The sequence below is a fragment of the Pelodiscus sinensis genome, chromosome 4, assembly GCF_049634645.1.
Source record: "Pelodiscus sinensis isolate JC-2024 chromosome 4, ASM4963464v1, whole genome shotgun sequence".
NCBI lineage: Eukaryota > Metazoa > Chordata > Testudines > Trionychidae > Pelodiscus > Pelodiscus sinensis.
Genome location: NC_134714.1, coordinates 30,424,307 through 30,445,335, shown reverse-complemented (window position 1 = coordinate 30,445,335; position 21,029 = coordinate 30,424,307). Strand labels below are relative to the sequence as shown.

At 43.6% G+C, this 21,029-nt stretch overlaps 1 protein-coding gene across 3 annotated transcripts in view; it reads left to right on the top strand.

Moving 5' to 3' along the window:
- The window catches only part of RIN3 (Ras and Rab interactor 3), a 102,172-nt gene extending 88,865 nt beyond the window's left edge, over positions 1–13,307 (top strand). For 2 of the 3 annotated variants that reach the window (XM_025189929.2, XM_075926687.1), the window contains 3 exons: positions 4,107–4,238; positions 6,108–6,271; positions 11,321–13,307. In XM_025189929.2, the coding sequence (XP_025045714.2) occupies positions 4,107–4,238; positions 6,108–6,271; positions 11,321–11,629 (605 nt within the window). In that variant the 3' untranslated portion in view covers positions 11,630–13,307. Of the gene's footprint in view, positions 1–4,106; positions 4,239–6,107; positions 6,272–7,275; positions 11,294–11,320 lie in introns of those variants that run through there. The other variant, XM_075926686.1, reaches the window with a different exon arrangement.
- The last annotated feature ends 7,722 nt before the right edge of the window (positions 13,308–21,029 follow it).

The window sequence follows — 21,029 nt, the reverse complement described above, 5'->3', positions numbered from 1 at the left end:
TCCCAATGGCGTTAAACCATGCATTTAATTAATACCAATTCCATTCAAGCACTGCAGAGCAGCCAGCAGCTGATACTGCAAACACTTTGCCTTTTTGCCTTTAGTGTAACAGGGTGGGTATGTGGCAGAGGAGTAGGCTTATTTTAAGCCTCTTACGGATGTTTATGAAACAACTGTTTCCTGACACTGGAAAAAAGCAAATAAGTGTGATTTGGAGTGGATGATGCCACCTTGAACTCACAAGCCCATTGCCCAATGTCACGGCGATTGCAGTTGGGGTGGGGAGTGGGGACAGTAACCGCAGGATATAATTCTGCTAGCTGTTAAAGAGCTTTTCTGTGAAAGACACGAACCAAACATGGATGTTTTCAGTAAGGCTGGGTAATCAAGTTACAGTAGACAAGCATGGACCTGATGTTCTTCAAACATCTGCAGGGTTCTGATCAGATTCTTACAGGGAAAGGATCAAATGAGCACTGACACAAGCTGCCTCAACTCCATTTAAATCGGAGCAAGAAGAGCTTGATTCTGCAAGGTGCTAAGCAATATTGCTGGGAGATGGGGCTTCTCAGCGCATCCTCAGGTGCTGAGAAATGTCTGGATCAAGTACTCAGTCAGTAGTACGATGGGGGAAAAAATCACTGTCCCAATTTTCAATGGTGTTTTGATAAGTACTTCTATGCCCCCCATTTAGTAGCTGAGCCCCTCTCAGCATTTTGTGGCAAAAGCAAGTACTTGAACCTGTGGGTCAATGTCAGTACCATAACCCATAGACAATGTTTCCTGACAGCAAGTGCTTACAGCTCCAACTAACTTCAGATGTGGCTGTGGAGGCTCAGAAATCAGGGCCTGTATTCCTAGAGCAGAGGTGGGGAACCTTTTGTGGGTCAGGGGCTGCTGACCCACAGAACAATCATTTAGTGGCTGCACACAAGTGAGAAGGAAAAAAGAAAAAACAGCCCCTCGCTGGTATGGCCCCTGACGGAGAAGGAGAGAGACACTCCCTAGATTCCCTTCACACACTGGAGCCTAGGCGGGGCCAGGCTAGTAGATTTTGTATGTTCCAACCCCCATGGTAAGAAGGTGGGGGGCTGGAGTGCCAGTGTGGACTCCACAATGCTGCGGGGGGAGCCCCAAGTCTCAGGAGCCAGATCCAGACAAGCCAGGGGCTGCATCTGGCCCCCAGGCCTTAGGTTCCCCATCCCTGTCCTAGAGGGAGACGGAAATCAAGTCAACTATTTTATGTAAATTGTGAGCATACACCACAAACCTCCCTGGTTTGACGGCATTAATAATAAAAAAAATTAAGAGAGTCTAATAATTAAGTCATGCAAACAGCTGGAATGACAGAAGTCTTTCTCAAATAATATTTCTATCACATCTTAAAATTGAGAAGTGCATAATAAGGATGGGTGAGCAAAGCAGCTAAATCCTCTTAGGGAAATGAGAGGCTAGGAATGAAAAATAATTGACTCAAAGCCTGGTTGTAAATGTAAACCACAGCTTAGTCAATACAACAGAAATGGAGAGATTCTGTAAGAGTCCTGGAAAATATCATCAGTTAACTCTAGCTGGCTCAGGGGAGTGCACATGGAACTTGCACTTCTGTGTCCCTGATTCGAGTCCAGCCTGGGCTAGTAGGTCTTCTTCATCAGGGAGGCATTTGGTGACCTTTTGAAAGGACTTTGTGTTGTGAGTCTAGGTCCCAGGAGACAAATGTTCAGATTCCAGACAGGTATCCGTGTTGGGCACTTTAGCAAAGAGGACACAGAACCCTCATAAGGACTGATTTACCCTCTCCCTGCTACAGGTAGTCCTTCCAGTTGAGACATGGGGCAATAGGTTGAAGGCTGCTCTGCTGCTGCAGTAATGTATCTTTCTAGAGCTTCCCAGAAAACTTGAGTTTCCAGGCCTGATTGTCTAGCTCTGTCCATCAGTTACTTCAGCTCTTAAATAAAGCATTTGAAGGGGCAGAAACAATTAAGCTAAGTAGGCTCCTGAAGGCTTGCTTGTATGCTCCCTCTCACTGTCTTTACACCAGTGTGACTTCACTGACACCAGCAGCATTAATCCTGATTGATTCTGGTATACAGTACATGAGATCAAAATCAGGACCCTTCTCCCAGCAGTTTTTCCAATGCTCAGTGTCTCTGTTGCATATTTTTTTCAGCTGCACAAAACTTTAATAGCAACCATATTAACACATTCATATTAGATTAAAATTTATGACAATAAAGGGTTTGCCCCTGTGTTGTCAGCCAACTCGAGCTTTCATAGAAACGTAAGGCTTAGTAACACAGTATGAATAAAACATTCAGCCAGACACTAATTAAACAATGAAGCCCTTTAATGGTTTGCCTAGGGACCTGCAACATCATTTAGTTAACTGGATATTTAAGCACCACCAAGTATTATTTCTACTTTCACTGAATAGTGCTACAGTTTCCTTCTACCATATGTGCTGACTCTGTACAAACTAGTCTAACTTATGGCTTCAGAAGTGAATACAACAGTCACAGCTTCAGGCACTCTGTTTTAACTCATCTGACATTGCTCATTAGATACAGTTTCTGGTTTATTTTAAAGTTACTTTTTTTTATCAAGAACTAGGCTTTGCATTTATTTTAAACTCTAGCAGAATATCTTCCTCTGTCAAAGGAGAATTTGATGTCAAGTATATACAGGCAGTCCCCGGGTTACGTACAAGATAGGGACTGTAGGTTTGTTCTTAAGTTGAATTTGTATGTAAGTCGGAACTGGTAAGCCAACCTTATCGTGTATGTACTGTATACTATGAACAAAAGGCATGCCAGTTCAAATTGAGATGACCAGCTTCTAGATAAGAAGTTGACCTTTGGTTCTTCATAGTTCATTTAATGGAACTTCTCCTTGGGTCCTATTTTGATTTATACTAATAAGAGTTTACATATAGCGCCTTTCATCTTAAAAGGTCCCAAAGAGATTTACGTATTTTGAATATGGATTGCTTCACAGCTGAGCTCTCTCTCTCTCTCTTTCTCTATGGATGCATTAAGCACAAGACCATACTCACAATCCCATTAGTATCACTTTCTGTAGAAGGTGTGTTTACCTCAGAAGTGTCCCATCCAAATATTTACTCAGCCTGACATTGCTTAGCCTAGGAGCTCTGACGAGCGCTTATTCCAAGATGCCATGGTTATAACCATATCAGTTCTGTAGCTCAGGATTCTACATCTCCAACACTTGTGGAGCCAGGTTTTGTAACTAAGGGCAACCAAGTGGAATGAATAAACAGTGGCCACTTTTCAATTGCAAAGTGAACCTGAAAAGATGCCATATGTATACCTAAAAGAGGCCAGGGGAAGGCACCTCTTGCCTCCACCACTGGTCTCCAAACCAAGTCTGAGAACGTGTTTGATTTTTCAGTACTACAGAAAAGCTCTTTGTTGTCATATCCCAATGCAAAACACATCTGAATATAAAAATGCTTCCTTTTGGCTCCCAGCCTCCTTGGGGCATCCATTGTAATTTAGTACATATGGTACAATAGTCACCTCCTGCGGGACCAGAAAAGTAGGATTCCAGCCCTAAGAGACACCTTCTATATGCTGCTTTCACTTTCCCCTGGGTCTCTCTCAGGTTCTGTGTAACCCCTGGTTCTACAGTCAGACAGAATGAGCAGGAACCCAAAGTGTACATAAGTCTGTAGTCCACTCTGTTGATGGGAACAACACAAACCACAGACCCTGCACTTTTGGACAACAATGAACTGAGCTTTAAGGGTGCAGGATGCAGCCTTTGTGTCAGTCCACAATTGTCTCTTTCTGTTGTTTCATAACAACACAAATTTTTATTTTAAGTTGATAAAGAATCATAAAATAGAAACCACTAGGAGTCTTCAACCTTGGGGCTTGTTGTTGGGGATTGATGAGGTTTTTATTATTTGATGTTGCAGTTTTCAGTGTGCTTTCATGGCATATTTGAGCTATGAACCGTCTAGTTGAGGTAACCCAATGGAAATTGTCCATGAGGGAGCCATTTAATGGGAAGTGGCATTTCTGTGTCAGAACCACTGCTTTTCCGAATAACCTGCTGATACCTGGGTGTATTCTTCTTGGTTGCAGGGAAGCCTTATGGTGCAGATGATTTCCTCCCAGTGCTCATGTATGTCTTGGCCCGCAGCAACCTGACTGAGGTGCTTCTGAATGTGGAGTACATGATGGAGCTCATGGACCCTGCTCTGCAGCTGGGAGAGGGTGAGAAAGAGCTTGTTGCATGTTCCCTTTGGAAATGACAATGTACTTCTCTGTGGGATACATGGCAGTTTCGTGAACTAGATAAAGAGCTCTAGCTAGGGTCAGGCAGCTATTGCGTAAGCTGCCCCCATATGCCTCAAAATGGGGCAATCTAAAGTTAGGTTTCTAAATATCTCTGCAGATTTTTTAAAAAGCTGAATTCTCAACAGCTCCCCTTGACTTCCATTAGAGGTTTAGGGGCTCAGCACACTAAAAATCAAGCCACTAATTCAGCTACCTACATACGGACATAGGAGGCAGAGAGATTTTGAAGATCTTGGCCCCGGGGTTAGAAAGTGTACTGATCCCAATTTAAAAATACATTTCAGTAATAGATTCTGCCAGTGCTTTAATTGGTTGGTATGTCTTTGGTCATGCCTAATTGTCAACCCCCAGAGTATTTGTGTGAACCAGCTGACACCACTGGCAAAGTTATCTGAGTTATAAATACACTGTGATGGTCCAAAGGGGAAGTGGACTAACATTCACTGCAAAGATGGGGTCTCCATTCAGAAAGAGAGACAATTAAATTGCTTTGTCTTTGTGCTAAGAGCCTGGTGTGTTTCTGAAAATATTATTTGAAGTCTTTTCTGTACTTAATTTGTCTGGCCACCCAAGATGATTCCTCTGAGTTTCATAACAACCATAGGAAGCAGGAGCACACAGGAGTGGGAGGATCTGTATGTTACTGAATTGCCATCTAGTGGCCATTTTGATCACCTGCCGTCTTTAGTTTTTTTCTTTTGTTTTCATAAAGGGTACGTCTAGACTACCGCGTTTTGTCGACAGAAGTTTTGTCGACAGTATCTGTCGACAAAACTTCTGTCGACAAAGAGCGTCCAGACACATTGAGTTCTGTCGACAAAGCAAGCTGCTTTGTCGACAGAACCCTGTAGTCTAGACGCAACCCTACAGGCAATAACACCTTCTGTCGACAGCACTCTGTCGACAGAAGGTGTTATGCCTCATAAAATGAGGTATACCAGCGTCGACAAAACTGCTGAGTTCTGTAGTGTAGACGCTGGTATAGTTTTGTCAACAAAAGTCCACTTTTGTCGACAAAACTCAGTAGTCTAGACACACCCTTTAAGATTCAGATGATCAAAAAATGTTCTGTGTGACCCAAAATGAAATTATTTGAGTTTTTCATTTGGGCCACTAAACTAAACTATAAATGATTCATTCCACTCTAGTTACTTATTTCCTGCACAGCTTTTTGCAAGTACATTATTTTTAGATACATCACCAAAGCCCCAATCATGGTTCAAGACCAGCTACCCCTCTGAAGCTCTAGTTTGGCTACCCCTTGGCTACCCCTCAGGACCCATGGGGTTAGGTGCTGTGCAAACACAGAACAGAAGGGAAGTCCCAGCTCCAAATGGTCCTACAGGCTGAGGGAAGGTTGTGGATTTGGGTTTATCCATAAAAAAAGGAGACTGCTCATTCACATGAATTCTGTGTTTAACCTTAAGATACCATTTACAAACATGCAGTCCTGCCAGCCCGCAAACAGTCACTGCTCCTTCCTAGCAGTGTGTGAAGGAAGTGACACAAGCAGGTGAGATAGCAGGTGTTGCACCTCCAGCTACATGAACCAGAGTGGAATGAAAAGCTTTGTGGTCATTATTTATTGTTTCTGTTGCGGTCACAATTAAACACACCAAACAACAATCAGGGACCCACTGTACAACCAACACAGACAATCCATGTCCCCCAGAGCTCACACAATTCACAACAGGTGAATGAACATAGGAGAAGGGAGCTGGGGAGGACAAAGTAAGGTAGATTCTGATGTGATGATGTTTTGGGATCTTCTTGTCTTTTTTGTAGGTTCCTATTATTTAACTACTACCTACGGCGCCTTGGTGCACATCAAGAACTATGACAAAATAACAGTAACTCGGCAGCTGAGCATGGAAGTGCAGGATTCCATTCACCGGTGGGAGAGGAGGAGAACGCTCAACAAGGCCCGGGCATCCCGCTCGTCGGTGCAGGTCAGCAGCTTTGGGAGAGGGGGTGGTGGAGAATGAAGCTTCCGTAGTGTGAGAAATCGATCCAGAATCCGACTAGAAACCAGGCTTCAAGCGGGGCAGCAATTTTATTGCCCACATACTGTTACTCAGTGCACCCCTAGGGCACTGCATTGTGGACAGAGGAAGTCAAAATTCCTCTCCCCGAGAGCTTACATTCTGTGCTGGGCACCAGGGAAGAAGCAAGGAAGTGCAGAGTGGAAAAAAGCTATAACAGGAGCTGTGAGAAGTGGGAGGCTTGAGCCGGGGGAGGAAGAAGAGTAGAAAAAAATGAGGGTGGAAAACTAAGCAGCTATCACAGTTCAGAGCCATCGCATCTGTATCCCCCTCTGCATGGACCCTCCAGGGTAGCCAGTCTGAGGCTCCCCCAGCTCTGCAGCTGTCATCCTTCATGGGCACAGATGTATGTCTCTCTCCCTCCTGACCAGGGTTTTTTCAGGCTGAACAGTTTCCTCCTTACTCTGTGATATTCCCAGCAAGCCAGGCATCCTAACCAGGTCAGGTTTGCTTTCTCTTCAAAGGCTGTGGACAGCTGTAATTGCCAGCAGTCACAGGTTACCACAGCTCCTTTTAAGCAACCACATTCATTCATAAGGTGAAAGCATTACAGAAAAAACACATTAAAACCCGTATCAGAACCTATACACATTCTAATAAGCTTATCAGAGATCAACAATCTTCCCCAGCTCCAACACCAAGTGGTTTTTTTTCTAGTGAACAGTTCCAAATAGCCTCACCTCAAAACTAGTGACCCCATGAATAGCTTTGTTTCTCCTCTCTACAGCTGGAGCCTTTTATCTTGGCCTCATGTAACAGGTAACCAGCAGACAAGGACACCCACCCCTTCAAGGAGTAGCTATTTTTTTCCCATCACCAAAGGTGAAGAATTTGCATTCACCTCCCACTAGATATGCCCCAGGAAATCCACATCATGTGTATGGTCCCAAAAGCCCATTTTTGTCTTGCAGATTGTTCAGTATAATCCATTGACCTTCCAGGCCTTACGTCTGCCACAACTCCCCCTGCAAGAGGTTAACCCAGCCCACAATAGTACATGAACCATTCATTGAATACTATGGATGTCTCTCTGGAATAAGGCAAGAACTTGTCATATCTGTCACAGCAGCTTCTGACAATCTCTTAATAGTGAATAGTAATAGAGATGTAACCATGTTAGTCTGGTCTTGCTGAAGCAAAATACAGGACTATGCAGCACTTTAAAGACTAACAAGATGGTTTATTAGGTGATGAGCTTTATTAGGTGATAAGCTTCTGGCCCACGAAAGCTCATCACCTAATAAACCATCTTGTTAGTCTTTAAAGTGCTTCATAGTCCTGTCTTTTCTTAATAGTGAGATAGAGAAGTAGGAAGCTGATGCAATGTCTGGTGGAATCCATTAAGAGGATTCAGACAGGCATGTGATCCTAATCCCTATCACCCGTCATCAAAGACCACTCCTAGGAATTTCCCTACAGCAGTGTTTCTTAAACTATGTTCCGTGGAACACTGGTGTTCCGTAAACAACTTGCAGGTGTGCCGCGACCTCTTCTTTGTTTTTGTTATTTCTTTATTTTAGTCTTTTTTTTATCTGACAACAATTTTTTTTGAAGAAAATTTTCATAGGTGTTCTGCATAAAAAAAATATTATTGTTTGGTGTTCCGTGGTCTCAAAAAGTTTAAGAAACATTGCCCTAGAGCAACCCAAATGATTTATTACTGTAATGCGGTAATTCAAAGAAATTGCAAGAAGGCTGCACTAGAGAGACAGGGAAAAGAGAAAGCGTGGAGAATTTGTTCATCTCTGGACTGATAGAGCAATGGAATTAATCCTAAAGCAGTCTGGTCTGAGTTCTGAAGACAAGCTGCAAATTTGAATGATATATTCTTCTGGATAAATGGATCTAGTCTGTTTCATGATTCTGGGGCTCTCAAGTGATTTAAAAATTAATTGTGACTAATTTGTGCTGTTAAGCAATAATAGAATATAATGTATTGAAATATTTTGGATGTTTTCTACATTTTCAAATACATTGATTTCAATTACAACACAGTAGTAGGGATGTTAATGTGTAGTCAACTACATGATTAACCGATAAGCCTAGGTTTATCAGTTAATCTTATTGACAACATGCACTCACCACCCCTTGCTGCCTCTATATCAGAAACAGCAAGGGGGGTGGGATGCAGGATCCAGTGCCCATGGGGAGGCAGAAGCATGGTGTGTCAGGGGACCTCCCGGGAGTGGGGCCAGGAGCACACTGGCTGCTGGCCCCACCCCCAGGGACTATAGAATAGTCATGTAACAGCTACATTTTGGTGCAGTTACATGATTATTCAATTATTTGCTATCTAACATTCCTAGTATGTAGTGCTCATTTTATATCATTTTTGTTTACAAATATTTGTAAAAAGCAAAGGAAATAGTATTTTTGCATACACCTAATACAGATACTGTGATACAATCTCTTTGTTATGAAAGTTGAACTTACAAATGTAGAATTATGTACAAAAATAACTGCTTTCAAAAACAAAATTATGTAAAGCATTAAGAGTTTACAAGCTCACTCAGTCCTACTTCTTGCTCAGCCAATGGCTCAGCCAAACAAGTTTGTTCACATCTGCCCACTTCTTGTTTACAATGTCACCTGAAAGTGAGAAAAAGCATTTGCATGGCACTGTTACAGCTGGCATCACAACAGTTTTATGTACCAAGAGATTCTTATGACCCTTTGTGCTCTGATCACAATTCCAGATGACATGCATCCATGCTCATGATGGGTTCTGCTCAATAACCATCTGAAGCATTGCAGACCAATGCATGATACCAATGTATCATCTGAATCTGATGCCACCAGTAAAAGGTTGATTTTCTTTTTTGGTGGTTTGGGTTCTATACTTTCCGCATCAGAGTGTTGCTCTGTTAAGACTTCTTAAAGCACACTCCACACTTCATCCCTCTGAGATTTTAGAAGGTACTTCAGATTCTTAAACCTTGGGTCTAGAGCTGTAGCTGTCTTAAGAAATCTCATATTGATATCTTTGTATTTTGTCAAACCTGTAGTGAGAGTGTTCTTAAATGAACATCATGTATTGGGTCATCATCTGAGACTTCTATAACAAAAAATGTATGGCAGAATGTGGGTAAAACAGAGCAGGAGACATACACTTCTCCCTCAAAGAGCTGAGTTACAAACTGAATTAATGCATAAATTTTTAACAAGCATCATCAGTATAGAAGCATGTCCTCTGGAATGGTGGCCAAGCATGAAGGGACATATAAATGTTTAACATATTTGGCAGGTAAATACTTTGCACTGCTGGCTACAAAAGTGTCAAGCAAACATTTGTTTTCACTTTCCAATGACATTGTAAATAAGAAGCAGGAAGCATTATTTCCATTAAACATAAACAAATTTGTTTGTCTTAGCAATTGGCTGAACAAGAAGTTGGACTGAGCGAATGTGTAGGCTTTAAAGTTTAACATTGTTTTGTTTTTTAGAGCAGTTACATAACAAAATAATCTACCTTTGTAAACTGCACTTTCAGAATAAAGAGATTGCACAATGGTACTTGTATGGGGTGAGCTGAAAAAATATCATTTCTTTTATATTTTATATCGTTTATATTTTTACAGAGCAAATATTTAAAATAAAAGATAATATAAAGTGAGCACTATAGACTTCGTATTTTATTGCAATTGAAATCAATATATTTGAAAATGTAGAAAAATATCCAAAATATTTAATGTTTCAATTATTATTCTGTTTAACGGTGTGATTAAAACTTGATCAATCATGATTAATTTTGAGTTAATCATGTGAGTTAACTGAGATTGATTGAGAGCCATATGTGATTCCCATTAGCACAGTCAACAGTCACATATGCACATTAATGGGAGAGAGAATATGTCCATAAATCTCTCATTATTTAAAAGAGAGAATTTGGAAAGGATCTATTTGAAATAGATGGGATAGAGAGCATAAATGCAGTTATATAATAGCTGATGTACAATAGGGTGTAACTGGAAAATAAAGGCCTATTCCACCCCCTATTTAATTTGCCTCTCTTCCCTCATTAATACAATACCTCCATCAAACACTTCCTCCATTTGGGTTGTGTGGGTGTGGTGCAGTAAACACAATGGGATGGACTGAAAAAGGACGAGCATGGAAGTAACTAGCCTACTCAGAGCTGCTGCCCTCCCATACTGCGGTGTCATCTCAAGAAGCAGCTTGAATAGGGTTTATGCCAATAGAGGCTGAAAAGGGTTGGCAGTGAGATAGATGGCTGCCTCTCTCTCTGGTGACTACTTGGAGAGATATACTCATTGCAAAAAACACCTTTAAAGTGGATGCTAGCAGTCACTCTTGTCAGTCTCATCAGAGTTGTCAGAGGTTGTCCTCTCCTCCCAAGATGTGCTTTCAAGTGAGAGGTGTGGCACTCAGGCAGGGCAGACAAGAACACTTCTGTAGCTGCACCCTATCTTGCACCTGGTCAGTGGAGAAATATGCTGCCAAACAAGCAACTTCCCCAAGCACATGAATTAAGTTTACATTCATCCTTATTTTCAACGCAAGGTGGCAGCAAAGATCATTTGGTTCAGTTTTTTTATAGGCATGATTAGTTACTAATCAGTAACTAACACGAGGTACCCATTAAACGAAGGTCCAAGTGGAGAAGCAACAGAAGTCGCTATGGACAGCACTAGTGTTTTGGCAGTGCAAGGGTTAGCCAGCACTCCCTCTGTGACAAAGAGAACATCCACGAAGAAACACTTCACTTGTTTGCATTGTGCCTTTCAGACATTCTGCCATTATCCTGCACTTGAACAGTGAATTTCCTTGGTTGCATGTTTTCTGAATGAAAATGCTATGAACTCTAGAACTGGATCTGAACCAAAATCCTAATACAGACTTCCCTGAATGTTGAATCTCAGGCTAATCTTTAGTAACTAATCTATCCTTAGAGCCTGAACTTGCGAGTTATAGCTGCGTCTATATTTTTCTTTGCAGGATTTCATCTCCATCTCCTTTCTGGAGATTGATGCCAAGACACGGACAATGGCCTCACGGACAGATACGACAGCTCAGGAGCTAGGCCAGCAATGCGCTGAGAAGTTTGAGGTATCAGATCCCCAGGACTATGGGCTATTCGTTCACGTCGATGACAAATGCCTGCAGCTGGCGGACGATGCCCAGCCCCATCACATAAAATCCTACCTGCTGAAGAGCGAACCCAAAAAAGATTTCCATTTTATTTATAAAGTGATATGCAAGGAAGAGACACAAATTCCAGTCATCAAAGAGCCAGACTTTTTATAATGGCAGAACTGCTTTTGTACTGTATGTGCTGCAGGCTTGGAAAAACTGAGACAGTTTATCTTATGAGATCTTCCGGCCACCACTGATGTCAGAAACATGTTGGAGCTAAGTCGTTTAGCAGTGGTAGTCTGGGTGTAGTTGTAAATGCTGTCGCACTATTGGGCATTTTGCATTTGCAGAAGCAAACAGAGCATTCATAGGAATGGTCCTACCTTGGAAAACTTGAAGTATAAAACCTCAAAACCTCCCTGTGGCAACAAACTCATAATGGATGTGGACAGTGGAGCTTAATCTAGTTGCTCCAGAGTTTTTACAGAAGAGTAACTTTCCCATTATAAATTATGTAGGGGAGAGTCACTTCAACAGAAGGCCCGTAAAAGGCCTAAGCACATATTTTTGAGGACTTATGTGGTATGAGTGCCCAGTGCTGATTCCCTGCACAAGGCTGAATTTCACCCAGTTTGAATAAATTGTGAGTCCCGATTAAGGCTACGATTTAGTCATGGAAGTCACAGAAATCATCAAATCCATGACTTCCCGCAACCTCCATGACTTCAGTCTGTGGTGCTTGGGAGCTGCCCACAAGGGACGGGAAGCTATGAGTTTCCCCCACCACCTCTGGCCACCCCCAGAGCTCCAAGCTATTGTGGCTGGCAGGGGGACTTCCAAGCTCCGAGCCACCAGGGATGGCAGGGGAATCCCCAAACTCCCTGCCACCAGAGGACTCCCTGAACTCCTGGCCACCATAGTCAGGGTGGGACCTCCAAGCTCCTGGTTGTGGTGAACAGTGGGTCTGTGGGTGGAAGAAGAATCCCTGAGCTCCCTGACACAATTGGCTCCCAGGGCTGTGGGCAGAAGTGGCACCCTGAAATTTCCAGCCCTCACAGGCAGCAGGGAGCTCCAAAGCTGCAGACAGCAGAGAGTCCCACTGCTCCCAGCCATGGGCTGCATGGGACCCTGGAGCTCCAACACCCAACCTGCAGTGGGGGGTCTCTGGAAGCTCCTATCTGCTCCACAGCTGCCCTGCTGCACACAACATGGGCACCCATAGATCCGCATTCTGTTTCAGGTGTTTTTTTGTAAAGGTCACAGACCGGTCTCAGCTTCCATGAATTTTTCTTGACTGCCTGCAACAGAATCTTAGCCTTAGTCATGACTGAGGTGTTCAGTGGCATAGAAGTGTAACATGCAGTGGAACTCCCTCTGTACCCTGGTTTGTTATACATGGAATATCAGAACATGAAATCCAATACTGTGTGTGCGTGAAGCACCCATGCTGTGCGGTATATGCTTCACTGAATGATGCAACTTAGACACTTCCATCCATGGACTGTTTTTTCCTCCTCAAAACTGAAACTCTGTTACCATTATTTTAGATGTACAATATCCTTGATCAAATCTGTTGTACAGTAATGTCTGGTTAAATGTATTTATTTCCATGTGTCATCACTTTAAAATCGCATTCTGTTTGTAGATAACTGGATAGTGTAAAAACACAGAAGGAAAAGGCAATTTTCATTACAACAAACTGTTCTCAAATAGATCAGTGAAAGGACTCTAGGTCATAGTATAAATACCACTTCCTTTTCCGACAGTACTGTAAGCTTCTGTCATTTTCTCTGATGTTTTTATATCTTCAGGTGGTTACATGAGTAAATACATGCTGTTGCGGACTAAATTTGCTGAAGTACCTTTTGATTTCTCCACTCCTATTCTCAAGGGCTCAGAACCTGCCAATGAGATCTCACTGCAGGTTTGAATTTCCTGTAAAATGTCCTGATGCGAAATCACACAAAACCTCAAGCTGGCTTTCTGCTTCCTGAGCGAAGAATGGAGACAAGACTGCTTGGTTTAAACACTGATATTAAACCGTCATGGGCCTGATCCCATAGCCCTTGCTCAGCCAAAATTTCCACTCATGTTAATGTACATAAAGGACCCAATCTTCCCAGGAAAGATATCCACAACTATCTGTGCAGTGGGAGTATCCACTCTAAGGACCAGGGGAACAGGCCAAGTTTGATTGAGTGGTCTATAATAAGAAAAACACATTGTTATGATTAGAAAAGGGGGTTGTGCATTCACTCAGCACAACTTCTGTATCCAGTTAGCCATAAAAAGGAAATGGCTGGTATTTTAGCAAGTGGTTTGGAGTTCACAAGCCTCTCTATGTTTACATTACCTTCCAAGGAGACCCAGCCTTAATGCTGAACAGTGACTTACAGTCATTCTCTCTGGAGTTTGAAACCTTTGTCCCTACATTAACTAGTGCTGTAGTTTGGCATTTTGTGTGTGTGGGTGTTAAATAAATCCTTTGTACAGGTCACTGACCAATCTAGCATAAAAATTAGAAATTATTACTGTGAGTCTGTTACCTTGTAATGCATGTAGCTAGGAGGAAGTGCTATTACATTTGAGAAGAGTAAATAATACAGTATGTCATGGCTTCAAATACATTGTGTCATTATATGTTCCATATAATATAATAGAGCAGGAGTGGCCAACCCCCATTCTGGGGAAAGAGCCAAGATATCAGTGGATCCAGTGTGAAGAGACAGGGCACGGTTGTTGAGCAAAAGAAAAAAAAAAGCCCTCCCCTTTAAGAAAATGCATTTAAACACATGCTCCCGCCAGCCAACACCATCTTTAATTCTACATTTTTTAATGGCTGCTCTGGACAGCTCCCCTGCCCAGGTCAGCACAGGGAGCCGGATGGAGAGGGCCATTTTTGAGGGTGTAGGGGTGGCTTACGAGCCATGGGGGGAGGGAGCGGGGCGGCTTCGCAAGCTGCACCCTGGGAGGGAAGAACCACATGCAGCTCGCGAGCCTTGTGTTGGCCATGGTTGTCATAGAGATTTGCCCCAAAGTCTTTGAGTCTATTGCCCACCACGCCACACACGTGCATTCTGAAGTGACTGTTTGAAGAGCCTGGAGATCTTCTTGGATTAAGCTGGATGCATTGATGGTAATATTGGGAATATATCCCAGGGCATAGCTGAGTTGTGGCATCTGTAGTTTGGGAGGAAAAAACCCTTGGGAGCTCTTTATGGGGAGTGAAAAGGGCATTTCTGTATCTAGGGCAAGTAGAAGGAACTTCTTCTCTGCTCTAAGGGTGAAATTCAGGACACCCCTGTGAAGCCTGAGGGATTCGGCTTTATGTACAAATCCTGTACAGGGTTGGGGGAAGGAATCCATCCTCTTACAAAGAGTCACATTCCACTGGGCTATTATATAGCCCCTCCACAATGATTATTCCAGCCTATAGGCTAGAATACAAACTATTGCCCCTTAGCTTCTCCTCTGGATTTTACATATATATAAATTCCTACTCACTACAGTTTGCCAACTTGGGCACCTAAAATTACACAGAGAAGCCATGATTTTTCAAAGCTAAGTAATGAGTTTGAGACTTGAGACACAGAAAGTTCTGAGCATCTGTCCTCCGAAAACAGGGCTCCAGCATCATGCTATAAGTTGGGCTCCCCAAAAGTGAGGAACCCAATGTCATGTGTCACTTTAAGAATGTTGTCCTTAAAGCCATATTCAGGCATGTAAATCAGTGTCTTGATTTTTAGAGGTACCATATCTCTCTCATTGAAATCAACAAGACTTTTCCCAGTGTTAAGGGCTTACTACACCTAGTGGGTAAGTGCTTGCAGGCTCACTTTCTAGATTCTCAGGGCTTTGGAAAGGTTTGCTCTCCTATGTATATGTAGAGTACCTGGCCCACTTGGGGGCTCTATATAAAGATGAAAACAATACTAAAGCAAATATTCATAAACTTTGGGGATGAATTATTTGAGAGAAAATTATAGGCTACTTGGGCTCTACCTCATACAATCTATCCTGAATTCTGGATTTTTTCATCCTGAGACAAATGTGAATCTCTGACATTCCACAGGTCTGCCAGTGTGGTCCCATTTCAGTATAGTAAATCAGTTTAAGGGCTTGTCTACACTTGGAAATTTATCAAAATAGCTAATACGGAATAGATGTTCCCGTTTAGGTTAATTGTTCATTTAGGATCCACTTTGTGAATTAAACCTGTTCTCAGTGTTCCCTCTAATTTTTTCCATCCACATGCAGAATAATTTTATGTGGACTGAGGCCTATGCATGTACACCACCACTAGAAACAAAAAATCTAGTTGTGGGCACTCTGCTAATCAGCTGGGCAGCATCCGATTCTCTCCTGAGTGGCTGCACAAGTGCCTGGCTTATGGGGAACGCTGCTTGTTATACCAGATTGAGTGTGTCCAGAATGCTTATGTGGAAATAACTTTTTGATGATGGCTATTGTCCAAGTATAGACAAGCCCTAAATCACCAATAAATGAAAACATACCAATTAAATGGCATTTTTCAAGAAACACAGAGGCTGTGTCTAGACTGGCAAGTTTTTCCGCAAAAGCAGCTGCTTTTGTGGAAAACTTGCCAGCTGTCTACACTGGCTGCTTGAATTTCCGCAAGAACACTGACGATCTCATGTAAGATTGTCAGTGTTCTTGCACAAATAGTATGCTGCTCCCATTCGGGCAAAAGCCCTCTTGCGTAAAAGCATTTGCACAAGAGGGCCAGTATAGACAACGTGGTATTGTTTTGCGCAAAAAAGCCCCGATCGCGGAAATGGCGATCGGGGCTTTCTTACACAAAACCATGTCTAGATTGGCACGGACGCTTTTCTGCAAAATGTGCTTTTGCGGAAAAGCATCCATGCCAATCTAGACACTCTTTTCCGCAAATGCTTTTAATGGAAAAGTTTTCCGTTAAAACCATTTGTGGAAAATCATGCCAGTCAAGACGTAGCCAGAGTGTTTCCCTCTCTAAAGGCAAGCCCAGGGAGCCAGACTCTGGCAGGGTACTCTTAGTGCTCAAGTGAGGTTAGAGCACATGATCCCCTTCTACCTGCATCCACTGGCCAACTGGCAGGCCCTGAACTCTCCTGATTACAGGCACCCCAAAGGCAGCAAGGACGAGTATGGTGGGACTTTTCAATTGCACCCCTGCAAACTGGTCAGCCATACTTGGGAGCATTCAATGCACAGCCTTGGCAGGTGTAGTAGCCAGCTGATTCCCATGCATATGTAGGAGCTCTCAGAACCACTGTGTTGGTAATCCAGCTTTGCGTAACTATTAGCTCAGGGTTGCTTAAAGCCTCAACAGATGCCAGCATCAGCAGTGATAGGAAGCAGTTCAGATTTGCCAGTCCCTATGAGAGGGTTGTTTCCTAGCTGGAGATGTAATGTCAGTGCTAGAGGGACATGGCCATGTGTCCACTGGCTTCTCAGCTGAGACTGCCAATCACGGTACAGACATCTTCCCACTCAGGCCTGCTGATTGGGGGGGGGGGGGGGGGGAAGGGACACTGCCCTCAGGCCCAGTGATTTTAAGGGGCCAGGAGCTCCCAGTTGCTGCCACTGTTGCACTAGCAGGAGCAGCAGCAGCAGCTGAAGTCCCAGGCCCCTTTGAATTTCTGCCAGAGCACCACACCAGTCCCCACTATAAACTATGAGCAGCTCAACTCAGATAACATCTAGCCATTACTGAACTGTGTCAGATATGAACCCATGAATAGACGGGGGAAAGTTCCACAGCCCAGAACCTCAGAGGTATTTAGGATACTAACTCCCATTGAGGTCACTAGAAATTAGGTGGCTAAAGACCTTTGAGGAACTGGGCCCATGTATCTTGGACCATTCTGCTGTCATGCTGCAAGAGAGTCCAAAATCACTGTTTCTCAGCTGGAAGCCAAAGTTCCAGTTAGTGAAGATGACAAACATGCAGAGCTGACCTTACCATGAGGCGAACTGAGGCGGCCGCCTCAGGTGCCAGACTGTGGGGGGCGCCACTAGAGAAGTGAGACCTTTCAAAGTTTTGGCCCAAGCGAGGGATGGTCATTTGAGCTCCCCGCCTCAGGTGCCAAAATGTTGTGGGCTGGCCCTGCAAACATGGAGGGACCTATTTGAATAAAAAGTAGTTTTGTTTTTGGTGTAGTGTCTCCCTTTCAACCTACAATTCTCCTTTTCAGCTAAAAGAAACTTAACTGACAGTTTAACTGAAGGAAGCTTTCTGGTCTGATGAGCCACAGCCATCATGTGATTAGTCAGGGTCCAGTTACTAAGTGACTCAGCCACTAGCCCTCACATGACTGATCAGCAGATGGAGCGCAAATCATAGCCTTTCAGGGGACTTTGAACTAGTGAAGTTGTCTGAGTCAGCCAAGTGTTCCTCATGTGCTAGTTTCCACAGAAACATTGTGAAAGTACTTGGACATTGCTTACTTGTAAGGCCAGGAATAATGCACACGAGAAATTTGCTGAGCACATCAAAGTCTGTAAGCAAACACAGCTATTTCAAGTAGCCCTGCTGTGCATGGACACCTTTAAAGCACTGCTTAAATGAAGCCAGAGTACAAACTGGCAATAATTTACTCTGCCAATTGCACATGCTGGTCATGCAGGGCTTGATCCAAAGCCCATTGAAAAGAATGGGAGTCATTCCACTGCCACCAGACAAAATGCTTACATTAATCTATATGTGGAATCACATAGAAGAGGTGCTTGGCCATTCTTATTTCCTGGATAGGAAGGAGAAAAAAGAGTGCATATGCCATATGCACAGTAAGAATTAGCACTGTGGCTATTAATACCTGTCATCGTACACACATCGTACATACGTTGGGCCTTTTCCCTTGCAGGATTTAGCCCAGACTAACGTGAAGCAGATACGGTATCAGTAGGCTTGGTCATGCCATTTAGACACTGCCCTGAGGCCTCAGAATGCCGCTCAGAGCACCCAGGAATGCAGATCCAGCATACCAGCCAATATGCCATTTTTTTAAGATGCAGCCTATGCCCCACGTGCATCTGGACAGCTCCTCTGGCCAGTGCCTGGGGTATGACAAAGACATGGCACCTAAGGCCCTGAGCACAAGAGATGAAGAGATGGGTGGCCTGTCTCTTTCCCCCATCGTTACATCCACATGTGAGCCAGAACAAATCTGGCCTTCAGAGACAGGCTGCGAAACACTGGCTTCAAATGGGACTGTGCACAGGGATGTTTGTAGGGGTTGGGCACCCTCATTTGGTGCACACACTCACACTGGCACATCGTGACTAACAATAACCTGGCATCTGTGAATAGCTATGGAGCAAAAAATCAGCTACCAAATGACTGTTTCTTTTGTCTGTCTTAGCATAAGGAAGGGTATGTCTACACAGCAAAGTTATTTTGAAATAATAGCCCTTATTTCGAAATAACTTTCCTAGTGTCTACACAGCCAAACAACTACTTCAAAATAAATTTGAAATAGCGGAGCGCTTATTTCGAATTTGGTAAACCTCATTCTACGAGGAATAACGCCAAATTTGAAATAGCTATTTCGAAATAAGTGCTGTATAGACACTTATTTCGAAATAGGGGGCCTCCAGCCTTCCCAGGGTGCCCTGGTTGCCACTCCAGCCTCAAACAAGAACACTCCTCTCCCTCCCCCCTCCCCGGAGCCCTTAAAGGGGTTGACTCTAGCCACAGTGCCTGTGCCAGCTCCAAGCCTGCCAGCCCACTGCCCCTGACCCAGTGGCCCCAAAACATGAGCAAGGAAGCCACTGGCAGCCAGCCCTCCACCGCTCCCCAGGAGCAGTCTGCCAGCTCCCAGGAGCCTGCCAGGGGCCGGAGAAGGTGGGCGCCTTCCTTGTCCTGGGTGAAGATCATGGACCTTATTCAGGTTGGGGGAGGGGGAAGTGCCCCCAATGTCCATGCTCTCCACATTAGAAGGAGGAACGCAGGATAGCTGCCAACCTAGCCACCAAAGGATAGGACACAAAGTACAAAATGTACCAGAAGATGGTGCTCAAGAACCTGCTGAATTATTCATAGGTTTTCTAGGACCAATACAAGAAGTTGTTTTGCACTGCAAAAAACTTCCTGTGGGCCCCTTTTTAATGGAGGGCTTCAAGTTGATCCTTAGCATGACAGCTGGGCCCTACACTTGCAAAACATTTGTTTTGGACTTTCAGATATGCACCTGCTAACATCAAAGGAGGAAGTGGTGGAACCACCTTAGGTCTGAGTTGTGGAGAGCACCCTTTGAATGGCTTTAATGCAATACAAGAAATAAAACTTAAACTCAAGCAATGTAAACTTTGCCCCGTTGTTGTCAACTTCACAGAAACCTGAGAACTGCTCTTCATGTGCATAGAGGGACCAGCCAATTATCTTTAATATGTATGTGTCTACATTTCCAAGTTCAGATGAAGCATTGCATCCTGGGAAATGTAATAACTGCAGCCTCATTACATTTGAGGATGACTGCAGTGCACATTGTAGAACTCCATAGCTCATCAGCCAAACTTTGGTCAGTGCTGGACTAATTTTTTAACACTTGTTTCGGAAAACACCCTCATGTGAACTAGGTACCATTGTGTATTAGCATTGACATGCTGGTGAAGAGTGGCTCCTTCTCTGGTGATTGTGTCAAACTGAATGATGAGCCCACTAATTTACATTTACTTCCAGATGAGTGAAGGTTTTTTTGAGCTGCTGCTAAGACAAAGAAAATGCATGAAAAGGCCTAACAATTTCAGCAGCCTGGGGAGAGAATTCAGCTGAATACAGGGAATCATTGGTGCATCTCTTGGGGTATGTCTAGACTGCACCCCTCTGCCAGGAGTGGGCGAAATTGCTAATGAAGCGGGGATTTAAATATCCTGCACTTCATTAGCATAAAAATGGCCACTGCTTTTTTTCTGGCACAGAGCTTTGTCGGAGAAAGGCAGCAGTATAGAGGCTGATCTATCGCTAAAGAAAGCCTTTTCCAATAGCTCCCTTATGCCTCGTAAAACGAGGTATAGAGACTCTATCAGAAAAGTCTTTCTTTAGCAATAGATCAGCCTCTTGACTGCCGCTTTTCTCCGACAAAGCTCCATGCCGGAAAAAAGCGGTGGCCATTTTTATGCTAACAAAGCATGGGATATTTAAATCCCCGCTTCATTATCAATTTCGCCCAGCCTAATCTGCATCCCTCTGCTGGCAGAGGGGTGCAGTCTAGACATACCCTTAGGTCTTGACTTCTTTTCCATGCTATGCTAGTCATTTAGACATGGATGTTCCACACCATGAGTTGCAAAGCTATGCAAAGTGACAGTCTTGAACCTATTCTTGAAGAAAAAAAAAAAAGCTTATGGCTCTGAGGTAAGGAACTAAAATTTATATTTTGTCATTCCAGTTCTCCTCTTGTTGGAGCAGTGAAGCTCCACGTTGCACCCAATGCATTAATGCCAAATCATGTAACATCTGCTTGAGGACAAGTCCCACCTGCGTATAGGGTAGTTATGAAAATAGAGCTGATAGGCCGAAAATCTGAGCCAGATCACAGGTGCTATGTCATCTTTGGCTGGTCACTTA